We start from the raw sequence: 16,303 nt of genomic DNA on the forward strand, positions 1-16,303 counted from the left end.
ACACACACACACACACACACACACACACACACATATAATTTGGTACATATAAAAAAGTTTGTGGGCTATAAGCTGATTTCATCTTTGCTTCTTTTTGAGGAGGAGAATAAAAGTATACCACTTAGGAGGGCACTAGCCATATTTCCATCTATTTTTAATGTGAATTTTGCGCAAACTTTTAAAACGTTGCAAAAAAATAAAACAGAAGAAATGCAAATCAGATGGGTTTCTCACTCCTGGATTGGAGAGAATCAACCAGGCAATACAAATGCTTGGCATCTGAAAACACAATTTCTCAAAGGTATTTTGAATCTGAAAAGGGCTGCAGTGTGAAGTAGTATTGTGAGCTCAGCAGACAGTTTCAGTTTCACCGGTTGTTTGCTTTGTTGCTGTCGAGAGCCTGCAGGAGTCATGGGCAGGGTGCGAGGGGGTGAGGGGAGGTGGGGGGCTCTGTGATGATGAAGCTCAGCTTGGAGAGACACAGCCCAGAGGCGGAGCTAGTCCCAATGGGCGGTTCTAGTCCCAACCGGTCATAAAGTGACAGGCACCTAGTACAGTCATGCTACAAGTAGTCTGTCCAAGACAATTGGAAGTGTGGTAAAAAGGTGCAGAAAGAGTCCCAGGAATTATAATAAAACATTACAGATGAATACCTAGGAGATACAGTTACAATGGCCAGATTAAGATGGTTTCGACATGTCCAGGGGAGGCACAGTTCATATAATGATTTATGGAAGTTAACAGTGGAGCTCCCAGTAAAAAGACAGAACAGAAGGCAAAAGAGAGGACATTTGGATACGGAGTGACATTTTTCTGAGACTTAAATCTATTGAAGATATTAAGGTCTCAAGTAGATCTTATGTAAACTCCTCATGTTACAGCTCTGTGATGCAGACATCAATAATGTGCTCAGGACAACATGGGCCAAGGTGGACATGAATACACGGGCTTGGACCCCGGTGATAACTGCTTTGCAGTTCTAGTTTCTATACAGTAACTACACTGCAGATATCATTGGTGGAAAGAACAATTGCAAAAATCAAATGAATTCTGGCATCTTACACGTTCAGATTTAATGGAAGAATTTACCTTATTAAAATAGTGACATGCAAAATTAACTCAATTAAAGGTCAAATTCAAATAAAATTTAAATATTTAATGAATTAATTGCAGGCACTTGATTTGACCTTTCAAATTAAATTGCTCTAGTGTGATATAATTAAGGGATTATTTTGATTATTGCATCATATGACACATTTACATTGTTTATATCAATTTTATATTTAAAAAAGAAAATTTAAGAGTTCATGGAGTTCTTTTATTGGTGCCATTAATTGTTGTAATATACAGTATGATGTTAAAGTGTAAAATCTGTAGCGTTTCTTTCCCACTTTGGAAGCAATGTCATCTTAAACATCTTAAACACATCCTCACTTACTGCTGTCCTTAGTAAAATTTAGTTTTAAGTAAACAGTCTGTTCAGATCCATAGATGGTTTTGATTCTTGCATAAAAAACTAGAAGCACTCGGAGAGTGCAAACCTCCGCCAAGTCCAATTTCCTCCATCCTGTAATGCACTAAAAGCAGAGATGGGAACGCATTTGCCGAAAAAGTTCTGACGTAATGAACATTTAAGCAGGCCGTATGCACGGGATTTCTTCCCGGTGGAGTCCAATGTGGGAAAAAAAAGGAAAAAGTCAGACTCGTCACCCGACGCTATTGTTGAAAGCTTTCGCATCGGTGCTACTTGATTCAAAAAAGCAGAGTTTTCATCGTGCGTCTAATCACACAGACACACACGCGTCTTCCTATCTTTGTGATGAACACACACAGCGGTCACAACCACGCTCTGCGCATTCTTTTTTCCCCAAAGTTTGGCGAGAGGTGGACAGAGGGGCGCRCAAATAGYTCTCAACTTGATCTGGCCTCATTTAAGTAATAATAAAAATGAACAAACAAACAAACAGCCTCCGAGTCTGAAGTCCACCACGTCACTTCACTTCTTCAATCTTCATCGACCTGTGTATAAGCCTACTGACAATGTGGTGTGTTTGAGGAAATGGGAGAAATACGTTTCATGCTGCAATCACGCACTTYGTGGTCACAGAACATTTTGTAAATGTGCACCAAATGCGTAAAAATGTGCACATTATGGCAAGAATAATTCATCATTACATTTTAACATTACTTTTATATAGTTTGAAGTCCAAACACTGATAGCTGTCACAGTTTTTTTTACAGAAGCCATGTGAAAGCMTCACAGCTTTGCCAGTCTGAGAGGATTAAAAGAAAARAAATTCCTGTATCCGCATCGTGATCTGGAACATCACCAACATTTAAAGGTGTGTTACTTGGCCCAGTACCCACATGTGTTGTAAATGCCATGACAATCCATCTGCAGGTTTTTGAGTAATGTTGTCCACAGACAGAACAACAGAACGACAGACCGACAGCCCGACAAACAGACGGACATACGCGACCGAAAACATTACCTCCTTGGCGGAGGTAATAAACAAGAGCTTCATAACTTTCCAAAACAACAGGAAAAAAAGTTACTTTAGTTTGATATGCAGCATGAAAGATTACACACCACAAATGAATAATGACGTGCCACTTTATTTTGGCAGTGTAGCAAAGCAAAAAAAGTTACTTTTTTTTGTACATTTGGTTGTGTGACCTTGTACACTCATTTTTGGAGTCAGATGTGTTTTATCTCCACATGCATCATTTGAAAGAAAAACTCTGTATTCTTGCTCCTGCAGTGTTGTTAGAGATGAACAAATATGGATCACCAGCTGAGATGAGACACTTTGTTTTTCCTTGCGAGTCATGTGTGTTTTTCATCAGTTTATAGGGAGACATTTACTACATGAAAGACAGTTTTTAACTAATTAATCATTGTTTTGACCATAAATACGTTAAAGGAGGCAAATCATGTGAAAGCCAGTTTTTTAGCCATTAAAATATTTTTGTTGTTTACTTGGAGTCTCTAGGAGTACAGAAATTATAAATTTAGTCTCATCCGATGCTGTGTAGGTATCCGTATATTCAGTTTGGGTCATATTTTTTAACCTGCTCACTTTTCTTTGTTTTATATGACATTCCATGAACTGCTATGTTAAAATATTTGTGATAATAAGGATTGAACTTGTACCAACTACAATTTGGTAATCCCTCTCCTCTCACTCTGGCTCCAACATGTAAGGATGGATGGACAAGTCTTCCCTTGTTGACATCTTTTAATTAATTTGTATATAAAAAAAGTTTCTGTGCCGCTAAACCCCACTATCAAACTAGAATGGATCGCTTTGGAAGCTGGAGGGGGACGGGGTGTGAAGTGCCTCATTTGGATTTAAAGAGACAGCCTCAAAATGAGCTGCTTTGAGACAAACCTCATTAAAGGGGTGAAAGAGAAGTTTGAGTAGATCTAAAAAGGAGTAATTCAGACCAAAGCATATCATTTCCACTTTGTATAAATTTAAGATATGATTTAAATCTGAAAACATGGATTTAAAAAGCATGACATGTCTCCTTTAAAGCTCATATCCTGTCGTAAAAAATGATTTGTCAAGATATGTTAGTTGTGAATACTAATAATGTTCAATCTATGAATATCTGTAAGTTCCTTTTTTTTCCTTCAAAATAGTTATTGTAATATACAGTGTAATCTAATTAAATATGCAATTAATTCCCCATTGGTAAACCTTTCAACAACAGTTCAGTTTCTAAAAGTTTATTTTGACTGTTTCATCTATAAGTTGCTGTGCTTGTACTGAAAACATTTACAAGTAATAAATCTTACCTTGGGACAAGTATAGCCATCAAGCTTTTTCACTGTCCAAGAGCTTTTGAATCCACAAGCTTACTTTGATTATGTAACTGGTCATAAAGCAGGTCATTGTAATTTACCTTGAGTGGATCGCCCACATATACCTGCCTTTAATTCTCTGTACTAAMGTTTGCTGCTATAATAAGCTTTATTTCCCATAAATCAGAAGAATAATTTGTTATACTCCATAAATATTTTAAACAATGACATAACTGGTCACATAAATAGGTAAAAACATAAGAACATCATTAAAAGTTTATGAATAGAGTTGGGGTTTTAAAGGAATGCTTGACATGTGATTGGTGGAGTGTTTGTTTTTCACTGTAATAAGCGGACGCACAGATGCAGMAAATTTTATCAAGTGAGGAAGCTGACTTTTTCATTCTGAACAGAAACAATAGCATGAAGTCTGAGCCAATAGATTCATATTTTATCTATGAAGTGAATGCATTTTTAATAATAATATTCTAGTCTTTTAGACCAATGAAAAAAACACTTACATTTCAAAGTCACCTATGAACATTTTCATACACTTTAATGTCTACAGAAATGTTCCAACCTAATCTGCATTTCTTTGGTATTGTGGATACACACACACTGATGAAATGATCAGTCAATGTGGTTTTCAATGTTTTGCATAAGACACCTTCACATTGTCCAAGAAAACTAGAAATAAAAACTGTTATGTTCAAACTTTTAGARGCCATCTTCTGCTACACTAAAGCYTTAAAAAATCTTCATTGCCTAAGTTGTTATTCATATACAGTATGTTTTGTCAAAACCTGAATAAAACTTATCATGTATTTCTATGTGTACATATGAGCTTGTGCTGATGAACAGAGGAGTTTTACATGCTAAGAGAGCAAGAGTTTTAAGCTTTTCCTGTCTTCTTAACAGCTCCGGAAGTGGAACTTTTAAATTAATACAGCAAAAGGTTTAGCTTGCCATAACAATCAGAGGAGAGGTTGGAAGTCGGCAGCGTTCTGTAAAATTAAGGGCGAAAACACAGTCATAWTAACCTCACTTCCCGAAAGTCATAATTCTCAAAAAGCATTTATGGATTCTGGTCATTCATCATTTCACCAATGTTAATTACTTCCTGGGTGTCCTTGTGATAAGCTCAGAGAGGACGTTGGTGTGTGTGTGTGTGTGTGTGTGTGTGTGTGTGTGTGTGTGTGTGTGTGCGTGCGTGTGTGTGTGTGTGTGTGTGTGTGTGGGATAACACATACCTGAGGAAGAGCCTGGACTACTGTGTCAAGCAGCGCTCTCATCCCAGTGGCCATTTTCAATAATTTTAGCACTGGAAAGATTCCACAGACAATRAGACCACTTTAGCTTCATTACAAAAGTTTGCAATTTAAAGTACATGTCAAACATGCTAWGATGCTAATAAAAAACAAAAACATKCATAAGAAACCATGGGGATGGAAAATCCATTTACACATATTAAAAGCAAAACATAGAGGGAGAAAAATGATCTGTAGGTTTCTGGACAATTCATTGGAGAGACCCTCAGCTATTCTCTAAGGTCCAATTTCTGGAGGAACAAGGCTGCTGTTGAGGCCAGAAGCAAAGAGAAAAACCACATGTGTATAAAGCTTCAATGACCACTCAGAMAACATAACCATCTGGGAGTTGTACTTCTCCACAGTTGGTTGATGATGGGGAAATATCAGTGCGATTTTATGTGTGCACTTAAAAKATTATGTACAAGATGTTGGTAGTGAATGGTGAGAAGAACCAAATCTCATCATAAAATACACTGTTAGGGAAAAAAAAAAAAACTTTTTGGACAATTAGCTTACTTTGGTTGCAGTTTTGGTGATGATTTTGGTGCAAGATTGGGGAGTGATTTTTTTTCTGTTTTCTGTTGGTAATCTGAATCTTAGGCAGAAATCTGAATATTTAGTCAGGGCAGTACATACAGTACTGTATATATAAACTGTTCTACTCCTCTGGGGCAGCTATTGGAAAAGCCTGACTTTGTCTTTGAATCTAGATCTAAGAGGAGATAGTTGACTGCAGCAGTCTTGCTGCTGTTAGAAGACCAGTTGAATAAAATATAGTGCCCATTTTAAAATTTAAATGGATGCAATACAATTTTTAAAAACATCCAGATGAAGAGAAGTAGCCTGTTAAAAAAATTCCAAGACTGGAGTTATGTTTTGTACTCCAAAAGGTACAGCCTGTGTGAAAGGACTGCTGTAAATGGTTCAGTAAATGGTCTCTTCTTTTCTTTCTTCAGTAAATGGTCTCTAAATGATGACTTCAGTATTAGTCCTCAGACCCAGGCAGAAGGACAGAGTCTTGGCAGAGGTATGTAATCTGTGTTCTCCATTTGTTTGATCTCCAGGACCTCTGCAGTTTTCATCAGCTGAACTTTGCCTGTTTAAGACAGCTCTGGTGGGGATGGTTGTACCATCTTGGACTGAAATGCTTAACATATTCACTATGCCAAATATTCTCAATGACAGTGCTTAATGACAGCGGTAAAAACTGAATGTCAATAATAAATAAATAAATAAATAAATAAATAAATAAATAAATAAATAAATAAATAAATAAATAAATAAATAAATGTTTTCTGTTAATCTGATGATTCATAAACCATTTGTTGTATACAACAATATACTTCAGTTTAGATAAGGGGGGGTGGGGGGGTGGGCAACTTAAATGATAAAATGGGCCACAATTTTTTTGTTGACACTACCCCTAAAATAAATTTAATAAATGCATGTTTTGTGTACGTATGTATGTTTATTAAACCAACATACAGTGCAGTAACCTAACATATGTCATGCTCAAATGCATTTTTTAACAGTTTTACTCTTGTTTAATGAATATGAATACAAAACATTAGAAGCAAACAAAAACATGAGCACTTATTTACTTTAATGAGCTGAAGTGCAAAGGCATAAAATGCCTTGAGTGTACACGCCTATGTTGTTGTGGTTCTGGTAAAAAGTCGCTGCTGTTTTTGTACTTCCACTTCAATATACTTCCCATGTTTAGCTTTGTGAAATGTGTTGTAGTAGTGACTTCTATAAAAAAAAACCTTCAGACAGACAGCATCTCTAAGCAGATTAAACACATTGAACACATTGATTTGCCTTGAAATTCTATGAACAGAAAGTTTAATCCCCTCTCATCCCCCGCTCTGAAAAAAAAAAACCAAAAACAAAAACAAAAAAAAAAAATCAAAATCAAAATTTAAATGTCTTATTGGCAGGCTAGAAGGAAGTCCCCCATTGGCTGGATGTGGCCTGCGGGCTGCTAGTTGTCCATTCCGGGATTTATTTATTTATTTTTTACATTTATTGTAGCACACACATAAGTTAGTTGATATACAGTGAAGCAAACATATTATGAATGAAAGGGGAAAAAAAAGAAGCCCCCTCTTCACCCCCCGCCCCACTTCTAAATTATCTGTGGCTGTTGCAGCTTAATTAGCATATTACCCTTGGGTCCATTCAATGGTCTCTGAGCAACATGGTGAAGGGCAGAGGGCGATGGTAAGAGGGCGAAGATTAAGTGAGATTGATGTAATTAGTCTTTATCCTTCTCAGCGTGAAGTTAAAACAAATTGGTACAGCCCAAATGGCACCTTTAATTTCCTCTAAATATCAAGAATGAGAAATACCAAATGAGAATGCTATAACTTGGAGAAACAAATGGTTTCCTCAGAGGCAGTGAGGCCAGTGAATGAATGATACAGCTACCTGAGTACAGAACATGTGATTTCTGTGTGCTTTTTTGTTTCATTGTGGAACTATCCATAATGAGATCACAATCTGAAAGTGCTAAAATACAATCAGTAATAATATTAGTCGATTGCACAAAATGAGGATGAACTGATTGTGAGCAAAATCATTTAGTTTTCTCCAAGTAGGTCCCGCTAAATGCTTGCCTTTAGATTTAAAACTGTAGGTGTTTCAATATGCGATGTGAATGAAATGGATTCAAAATAAGGCTCCAACTTAACAAGAACAAACTGAGGTAAATGGGGGAAATGAAAACCAGATAGACTGTATTTACAATGGAACACATACTGTAAAATTTAAAGACAGGTAATATGTATTTTTAGGCACATAGCTCATTTCTATTCTACAATCAAGTAACTGTTGCCTTTAGTTGTTGTGAAAATGTTGTATACATTATAACATAAATTTGACTTTGCATCATAGTCATATCTAAAAATTGGCTTCTGTCTCTTTAAGAACCTCCTACCGTTTCTGACACTCCCATTGCAGCACATCATTACAACAATGCTGCATGCCGTTTTCAACCTTTTGTATCAGTTTTTGTATTTGAGCATTGCAATTTGTTGCAAAAAAGGCAACAATATATAAAATTCCAGTAGATGTTTTTGATGAGGGAATGACATTATAACATGATATAAAGCTAAAAAAATGTCGAATTTGCATGATATCCCCCTTTAAAAAAACAAGTTCTTGCAGTTTTTTATCAATCAGGATTAACATCAACCCTTTGTGATGCAGCATAAATACAGTATTTTGAGTGTTTCATAGCTATTCTATGTCATGAAAAAAGGGGTAAACTATTTAACTGTGTGTTTAGATTTACCTCGTGCTATTCTCAGCACCCTCATAATCCTGATGATAGTGGGGTTGATTGGGAGGGAGGCGTTGATCTCAATCTCCTCCAGAGTGATTCCCATTACAGACAGCAACACTATGGCCAAGTCCAGCTGATTCCACCTAGACATATGTGCACACACATCATCTTAAATAACCCATGAAGCACTCTGTGCGTACCCTAAACAACGGATGAATATTAATTCCTACATCCTAATGTAACTCAGCAACTCATAATTGAACACATTAAGGTTCGAGTTATGTTAATTTTGTAATGAATATTAATGCTCTGAATGAACTTTGTGCAAACTTAGCACAACTTTCCTACTTGACAGAAGACTGGCTAACAGCCCACCATCACTTCAAGGTCTGCTCCAGTCATGAATATTTATTGGAATAATGGAATAAGAGTTCCAACACCAAGTAGAACGTGCCATCACAAAATATTTCATCTCAAATTCATGTTGTCTATTTGCATTTTGAAAGGTGGTTACCTAACTGAATGATAAATATCTCTAAAGAAGCTGCACAACAAAAAAAGTTTCACAGTGAGGCTTTGCTGTTACATTTCAGAGCAGTGGGTACCACTTAAGCATACTTTTGTCTGTGAAGAAAAAAAGGACCATCAATCAAAATTAAATTTAAAAGTTAAATTGGTTGTGGATGAATATACTGTAAAAAATAGAGGGTTTTTTTTGGAGATCTGAATGTATTTACAGTTTTCAGACACACATTGGTTTAGTTATGCCAGTAAACGTACTTGGTATACAGAAATATGGTGTGATGCAAATCTCCTTTTGACAGCAGGGACATGGCTGAAATGTCTTGATTCTGTAATAAGTTGATCTAGTTTCTTAGCTGCGAGAAATTTTGTAATTAAGCAGTGACATAATTAATAAAAAAAAAGTGGGCTGCAGTTTTGTGATCACTATTTTAAATATTTTTCGAACTATCCAGAAAATTGCAATTCGACACTTAAGGGCAACAAAGTGAGAAATTAGAAACAGTAATTGAGGCTAAGACCAAAGCAACAATCACACTGTGATGTTTTTTTCTAAATACACAAGAAGGTTTTTGTTGTTTTGTTTGTTTTGGCCTTGTCTCCACATGAAAACAATGTTGAAAGAGGCATATGATCTTATTAAAAGAAAAACAACTAGAGTGGCAAAATCTCAAAATGCCACCCTTGCACTCAGCATGCAAGCTTTATGCATGCGCTCCGTCCGCCTCTTGTTTCCTGTTTTGGTTGTATTTTTGTGGTAGCATAACAGTGCCACTCACAGGCCTACATAGGTACTACATTGTTTTGGATCATTTTATTGTTGGGTATTAATGAAGACATTCCAAGAACTAGTGCCATGCTCACTTGAAAAGTTTCAGAAATAACATTTTCAAAGAAAGTTTTGGAAATAACTCATTGTGGACAAGGTCCAAGTGATGTATTCAAAGAAAAATAAGCTTGTAAACTGACAATATTAATACTGTATGTGACATTGCAGTGAATATGTGGATACCCATGTAACATAAGCAATAGCTTCATTTTTTACATTACTGGTGCTGGAAGTGTACCTGTCCTTGAAAAAGCGTCGAAATCCAAAAGCCACCAGCTTCAAAGAGGCCTCAATCACAAAGGTGGAGGTGAAGAAGTAGTTACAGTACTTCAGTGCAGTCTCCAGAGACTGAAAGTGGCAGGGTTTCAAAACAGACAGAAGTTAGAAAAAGAAGACAGCATCAATTACAGGGACGTTATACTTTCCACCTGCACTTTCATTTTGTTCACATCATCCTAACAAAGATCTGTGTTTTATTATTATTATTTATTTGAATACCATTGCTGCTGACGAAAAAATACTAGCACAGTTATGATCAATGCTTTTCACTGAGTGTGTTCTGTCCGAAGCAGAAAATTATATCTTTAAATAGAAGCAAGCTTAATTGAGACAGGCAAGTAAATTATGACTGACTCTGAGGAGGAAACAAAGGACATTTCTATCTGCAAAGGTATTAATGAGATATTCAAGTTGTTTGTGCGTATTTAAATCCTATTTAAATGTAAATAGAAAAAAGTAAATTCCATCCATCCATTTTCTTCCGCCTATCCGGGGTCGGGTCGGAAAAAAGTAAATTATTTTGCATAAACAATATAAAAAATTTAGTAATAGCTGTTATGATTTCTGTCTGTGTTTAGTGTTTTTATGTTTTGTTTCTGTCATGTTCATGTTTCCTTCCTCCTGTCTTGCCCTTGCTCCAGCCCCACCTACTCACACCTGATCCTCATGTGTCTCCCTCAGGTGTTTGTTGTTAGTAATTGTTGTCTGTGTATTTAAGCCCAGTCTTGTCACTGTGTCTTTGTCTGATCATTGTTTGTTAGTTTGTATGTCCATGTTTAGACTCTTGTTCTTCTCTAGCTTTCTGGTCCCTGATTTTTGTTATTTATCTGTTTTTGCCACCACGTTGGCTTTTTATTTAATAAATTTTTGTTAAACTTTCTTGTCTTGCCTGCCTGCCTGCAATTGGGTTCACCCTGCCTCACAGCTATAACAAATAGCAGTGTGTCATGGGTTGTTTGCTACATGTATGAATGAAGCAGTGTTGCACTAAAAACGTTTAATCTGTTTTAAATAGCCTGGAAAGGAAAACTTATATCAAACTAATAAAGCCAGTGGGTTGTTTTATCACTACAGCTTAGTTGGTTAATCTCATGTCTTGGCCCAAAAGTAGTTTCACTTTTTGGTAGTTTCACTACTCGATGCAACCAAGCACACTTTTAAATTTTGGTGATGTTCCAGATAACAATGAGGATACAGGATTTTTTTTTTCTTTTGACACTCTGAGATGGCAAACCTGTGATGCTTTCACAGAGCTTCTGTAAAAAACAGCGAGCTGGATTGGACAGCACGGACTTCAAACTTTATAAAAGTTATGTTAAAACCACATTTAATGATGAACAATTTTTGCCATTATATGCACATTTACAGAATGTTTCGTGAGCAGGAAGTGCGTGACTGCACCGTGAAACCTATTTTTCCCATTTCCTCAAACACACCACATTTCTGAAACAACCAATCAAAACAGTTCCTCGCTACTAGATTTGTGAACAGAGAGCTGCCGGGCCTCAAAGTTTGATGTGGGGAGCCAGGAAGCACTTTATAAAGAGAGTCAAACTATTACAAACTCATACAAGGCGATAAAACAGACATTTTACATGGTGAAACGTGACTGATGAAACCTCAGGAGCTTAATCCGACACCAGTTTGACGATGAATATCGTCGGGTGACGAGCCTGACTTTTTTATTTTTCACATTGGACTCCACCAAGAAGAAATCCCTTGCATACTGCCTGATTAAATGTTTGCCACGTCAGAACTTATTTGGCAAATGTGTTTCCATCTCTGCTTTTGCACATTAACTCCATTACAGGATGGAGGAAATTGGTCTTGTTGGAGGTTTGCACTCTTCAAGTGCTTCTAGTTTAATTTTAGCTTTTTTTTTTTACACAACCTACAGTCTCTGAGACGTAAAATAAATCTGAAGACGAGTGTTTGTAAAAACACTCACCAGTTTCTTGACTGGCCTGGAACACCTTGGCATCCCCCAGAAGAGCTGAAGGGGCTGGGAAAATAGAGGTCTGGGTTTCCCTGCCCAAGTTGCTGTGAACCAACTCCGGATACAGCAGAAGTAATGGATGGACGTGTGTTTGAAAATAATATCTGTCAGATTGTCCTATATGTCCATATACCCGCAAAATTAGAAAAAAAAATCTGCCGCTATAATTTACTGACTGTTCTTGACATGTATGGGCGGTTGATGTCTGATTCTGTTAATAAACAGACCTGAACTTTAATAACTAAATGTTTATTTTATATTCTGAACAAGTTGTTGTCAGCATTTTTTAACCCTTTTTCCATTTTTATTTTTACAGATGACAGAAATCAATCTTGCTGACAGCATACATGTCACGTTGTACGGATTGTCAATAAACATGAATTTTCCCTCAGTTTGTAGACAGATGAAGCTATATAGCTCCCATTTTTTTAAACTCAGCTTCACATTTACTTTATGTGTCAAAGCCTATTGGATCTGAAAATAAACAAATTAATACAATTAAATAACCAGCTCAATCTGAATTTTATAGGATCAAGATGCAGGTCTATTTTAGTGGTTAGCTATGATAATATTTGTAAATACAGCTGCCTATGAGCCCCAATTATTGCATTTATTCATGTATAATACTAGAAAATTAACCCTAAAAATCATCCATAAAATAGGAGAATAGTATAATACATGGGTTGTTGATGATTAGATTTTTTTTATGATTTTTAATCCCCAAATGTTATGATCATATTATACTCGAGATTGTATTATGCATGAACAAATATGGTAGGCCTGCTACTACCACAAAGTGGCTCAACTTCAACAAGTAGGCTAGAAGCTATGGCAAAACCCAAAAAACAATCACAGTCATTCTGTTATATACACCACTCCCTCACTTCTGACGTCCATCATGGGGTTCCCACGTGACTTGGTGATAGGATCAAAGGGTCAATAATTAGACAATATGTACATTCCTCCATGACTGATATAAATATTGTATTGAAATATCTTGTTGTTGATGCTCTTTTTAGTCTTTCATACAATACGTGGAACTGTGCAAATCATTACTTATTACTTCCTCCTATATGCAGCTTATTGTACTTCATTAATATTTTAATTACTTTTTTCATGCATTTCTTTATTGTTTAATTTTTATATACTTTGAAGTTTTTGATTTATTCTGAATAGGTCTATCATTTTTGAGCTGTTATGCATATATTGCTTATTGTTTTTTGTTTTGTTTTGTTTTTTTCATATTTGTTTGTGACTACATGTGTATTTGTAATAAAAAGCTAATTTTGTTCAGAATAAAGTTCTGATTCTGAAAAGTCAATTCTATAGAAATTTCAAACATTATCAGAAAGCATTCAGGAGACTTATCCACTACAGTCCTTTCATCCTAAAAAAATAGTGCTCACCTGTGGCTGGCTGTAGTGCTCCAGGGACATGGTGATCACATTGATGCAGATGATAAAGGTGATTACTAAGTCCAAATAGTGGCTGGTACACAGAGAATGGATGGCCAAGCGGGCAGGGCCATATGAGGAGTAGTAGGGCAGCTTCTGGGCTTCTGCATGGAGAAGCATAAATGACAGCTAAAAATCAGACTAAATGTAAAAACATGGGCAAAATAGGACAGCAAAAGACGACATTAAAGATGTGAATGAAAAAAAAACGTGAAAATGACGGAAGAATGTGAATTGTGTAAAGTGAAATGTGAAATAGAAAAACGAGGAGTAAATATCATGGTTTATAGGAAAGTAGAGTAGGAGGAACCACATTGCACAAACAGGATTTATCAAACGGCTTCTTCAGAAGTAAAAAAAAAAGAGGAAATGAAGAAGTCAGAGAGGGAGGTGAAACTGGGTGCTAGCATGAAATGAAGTTAGATAAATGTGTAGGGGGTTTAAGTAGTTTTAAATAGGTTGAAACAATGAATCATTTCCAGTAATAATATACGTCTTAAGCATGTGCCATCTGAATTGTATCCAACGAGTAGCTTACTGTTTCAAAGCTTTCAAATCCAACATTCTAACTTATATAAATAACTTGCTAAAATACATTCCACTGTGAAAGAGCCAACATTTATGAAATATATTGGTACTTTGTTTTAAACATTTTCTTTCTATCCAGTTGTATATCCTTGAGTTTCTCCTCATCTCAAAACCAATCATCAACTTTCTTATCCTTTAAGCCCCTTTGTCCACTTCTGGATCTTTTTATTTCACTTCTTTTTTTTCTTTCAAACTTGTATTTACAGTTATATTGTATTGATCTTATAAGTATAGGTGCTGTTCATTAATTTTCCCAGCATTAAAGGCATAACTCCCTATCAACTTTTGTCGGTTGTACATTCTCCTCTCTACTTTTATCTCCCGCTCTGGTTCTTACTTCTCCTCTTTTTTTCCATGCGACGCTGGCGTTTCTCTTCTCGTCGCCTGGCCTCCTCCACCTCCTGGTGCTGCCGGCACTTGTGGAAATTCTCCACTACCACACCCACAAACATGTTGAGGACAAAGAAGCTGACAATCAATAGGAAGGAGATGAAGTAGAGAAGCATCCATGGGTTGTTGTTGGTCACCGGCTGGGGCAGATGAAAAAGGAGAAAAGAAAGAGATGACAAATGACTAGAAAGGAAGAAAAATCATCTTTTATTCAAGAGAAATCTATATACAAAAGCAAAGCTGGAGAGGCTGCTATGTTGCCAGTATTTAAGAAGAATAATCACTGAATAAAAGTAATGGGGAAAAAAAAATAAAATGAAATAAACACAAGGATCCATGTCCAGATTGACTGTGAATGCTTGTGCTGCCTCAGTTTAACTAAAAGTTTAAAAGTTTAGTTAAATACAAAGGCAAGGAGGGAAACACTTACCTGTGCCTTTGTTTTACACTAAACTTTAAACTTTAATCTAAACAGAGGCAGCACAAGCATGCACAGTAGAGTTGCACATGGATCCTGCTTCTTCCTTTCTGTTGACTGGAGCTGACCCAGGAGTGACCGCCTAACTTATTTGGATAAAGAGGCAGAAATACATAAGGTAAAGTAAATACAGTAGAGAGAGAAATGTAAAAAAATGGAAATAATGGAAATAATAAGACGTATGATTATATATATATATGGTGTGTGTGTGTGTGTGTGTGTGTGTGTGTGTGTGTGTGTGTGTGTGTGTGTGTGTGTGTGTGTGTGTGTGTGTGACAAAAGTAAGGCAGGTTGTCTTAAATTTACTTCCTCTTTTTATTTCCAAGTCTTTCAGTCTTAAAACATCCTGTCTTGTGGTTGCTCTGCTTTTTGAATTCTTGACTGAAGTTCTTCATCATTTCTGACTCAMTGTTTGTTGTGAGTGCGGGAACCTTCACCCCCCTTTCCTCAAACTGAACACTGAGCTTCTTTGTGCGACTCCCAGCCGGTTTCCTTTCCATAACAATTCGTAGTGGACAGCTGTTGGAGTGACTTTTCCTCCTGTTCAGATAAATGCTGTTCTCTTGTAGATTAGATTTAATGTGGCTGAGTCCTGCTTGTACTTCAGTGTGAAGTTTGAATTGATTTTGTACTTTTAGAAGTTGCTTGGTGTAAAGTTTTAAGAAATGCATTTTTTGTTGTGTGCTTGAATTATTACAACTGAGCTCAAATCTACTCTGGAAGCAGATTTTAGTAAAATGAAATCAACTCCCAACATGCTCAGCAAACACATGAACCAACCCTTCACTTCTTTCAGAAGTCATTTGTCATCAGCAGGTGCAAAGTGTAAATGTCCCAACAGGATTTTGAACCAGCAACTTGTGACAGTTACTGTGTRCTGCTATACTGACTGACTGACTSWCTGACTGACTTTGTTTTTCTCTTCCCTAACATGCTGGTCAGTTTCTGCAGTGACTACTTAAGCCTGTTTTATAAGGAGTAAAGTTATTTAATATTGTGATGTAATCTACACTTACTTATGACCCTGCTGCAATCAAAGTAAAAATATTAAACCAGTTGTGTTTGATTTATGCATTTTAAGCTCCAATTGTTTGTATTTATGTGTGTGAGGTTTGAGGGTTCATTCATTAAATGCACTCTGTCATTGAATAGTTTTTACCTTTCACAGAAAAATCTAAATGCTGTAATTTCATTTTTTTTTTTGGGTAGGAAAACTGAATGCAGTATTTTATGTTTAGAAACTGAGTAAGTAAAACAAGTCATGTAAAAGTTTGAGGTTTGCACATTAGGGGTGTAAGAAAATATTGATACACTGAAATATCACTATATTTCATTTCCCGATACTGTATCGATATTCTAAAGC

The 16,303-nt window shown here is 36.3% G+C and overlaps 1 protein-coding gene across 1 annotated transcript in view; it reads right to left on the bottom strand.

The window, feature by feature from the left end:
* Positions 1-16,303, bottom strand: part of cacna1ib (calcium voltage-gated channel subunit alpha1 Ib) — a gene marked incomplete in the record, with an annotated part of 260,271 nt that overhangs the window by 21,510 nt on the left and 222,458 nt on the right. The window contains 5 exon segments of the mRNA XM_014015501.1: positions 5,059-5,129; positions 8,414-8,547; positions 9,994-10,103; positions 13,437-13,588; positions 14,410-14,602. Coding sequence (XP_013870955.1) covers positions 5,059-5,129; positions 8,414-8,547; positions 9,994-10,103; positions 13,437-13,588; positions 14,410-14,602 — 660 coding nt within the window.

This window comes from Austrofundulus limnaeus, unplaced genomic scaffold (assembly GCF_001266775.1).
Source record: "Austrofundulus limnaeus strain Quisiro unplaced genomic scaffold, Austrofundulus_limnaeus-1.0 Scaffold130, whole genome shotgun sequence".
NCBI lineage: Eukaryota > Metazoa > Chordata > Actinopteri > Cyprinodontiformes > Rivulidae > Austrofundulus > Austrofundulus limnaeus.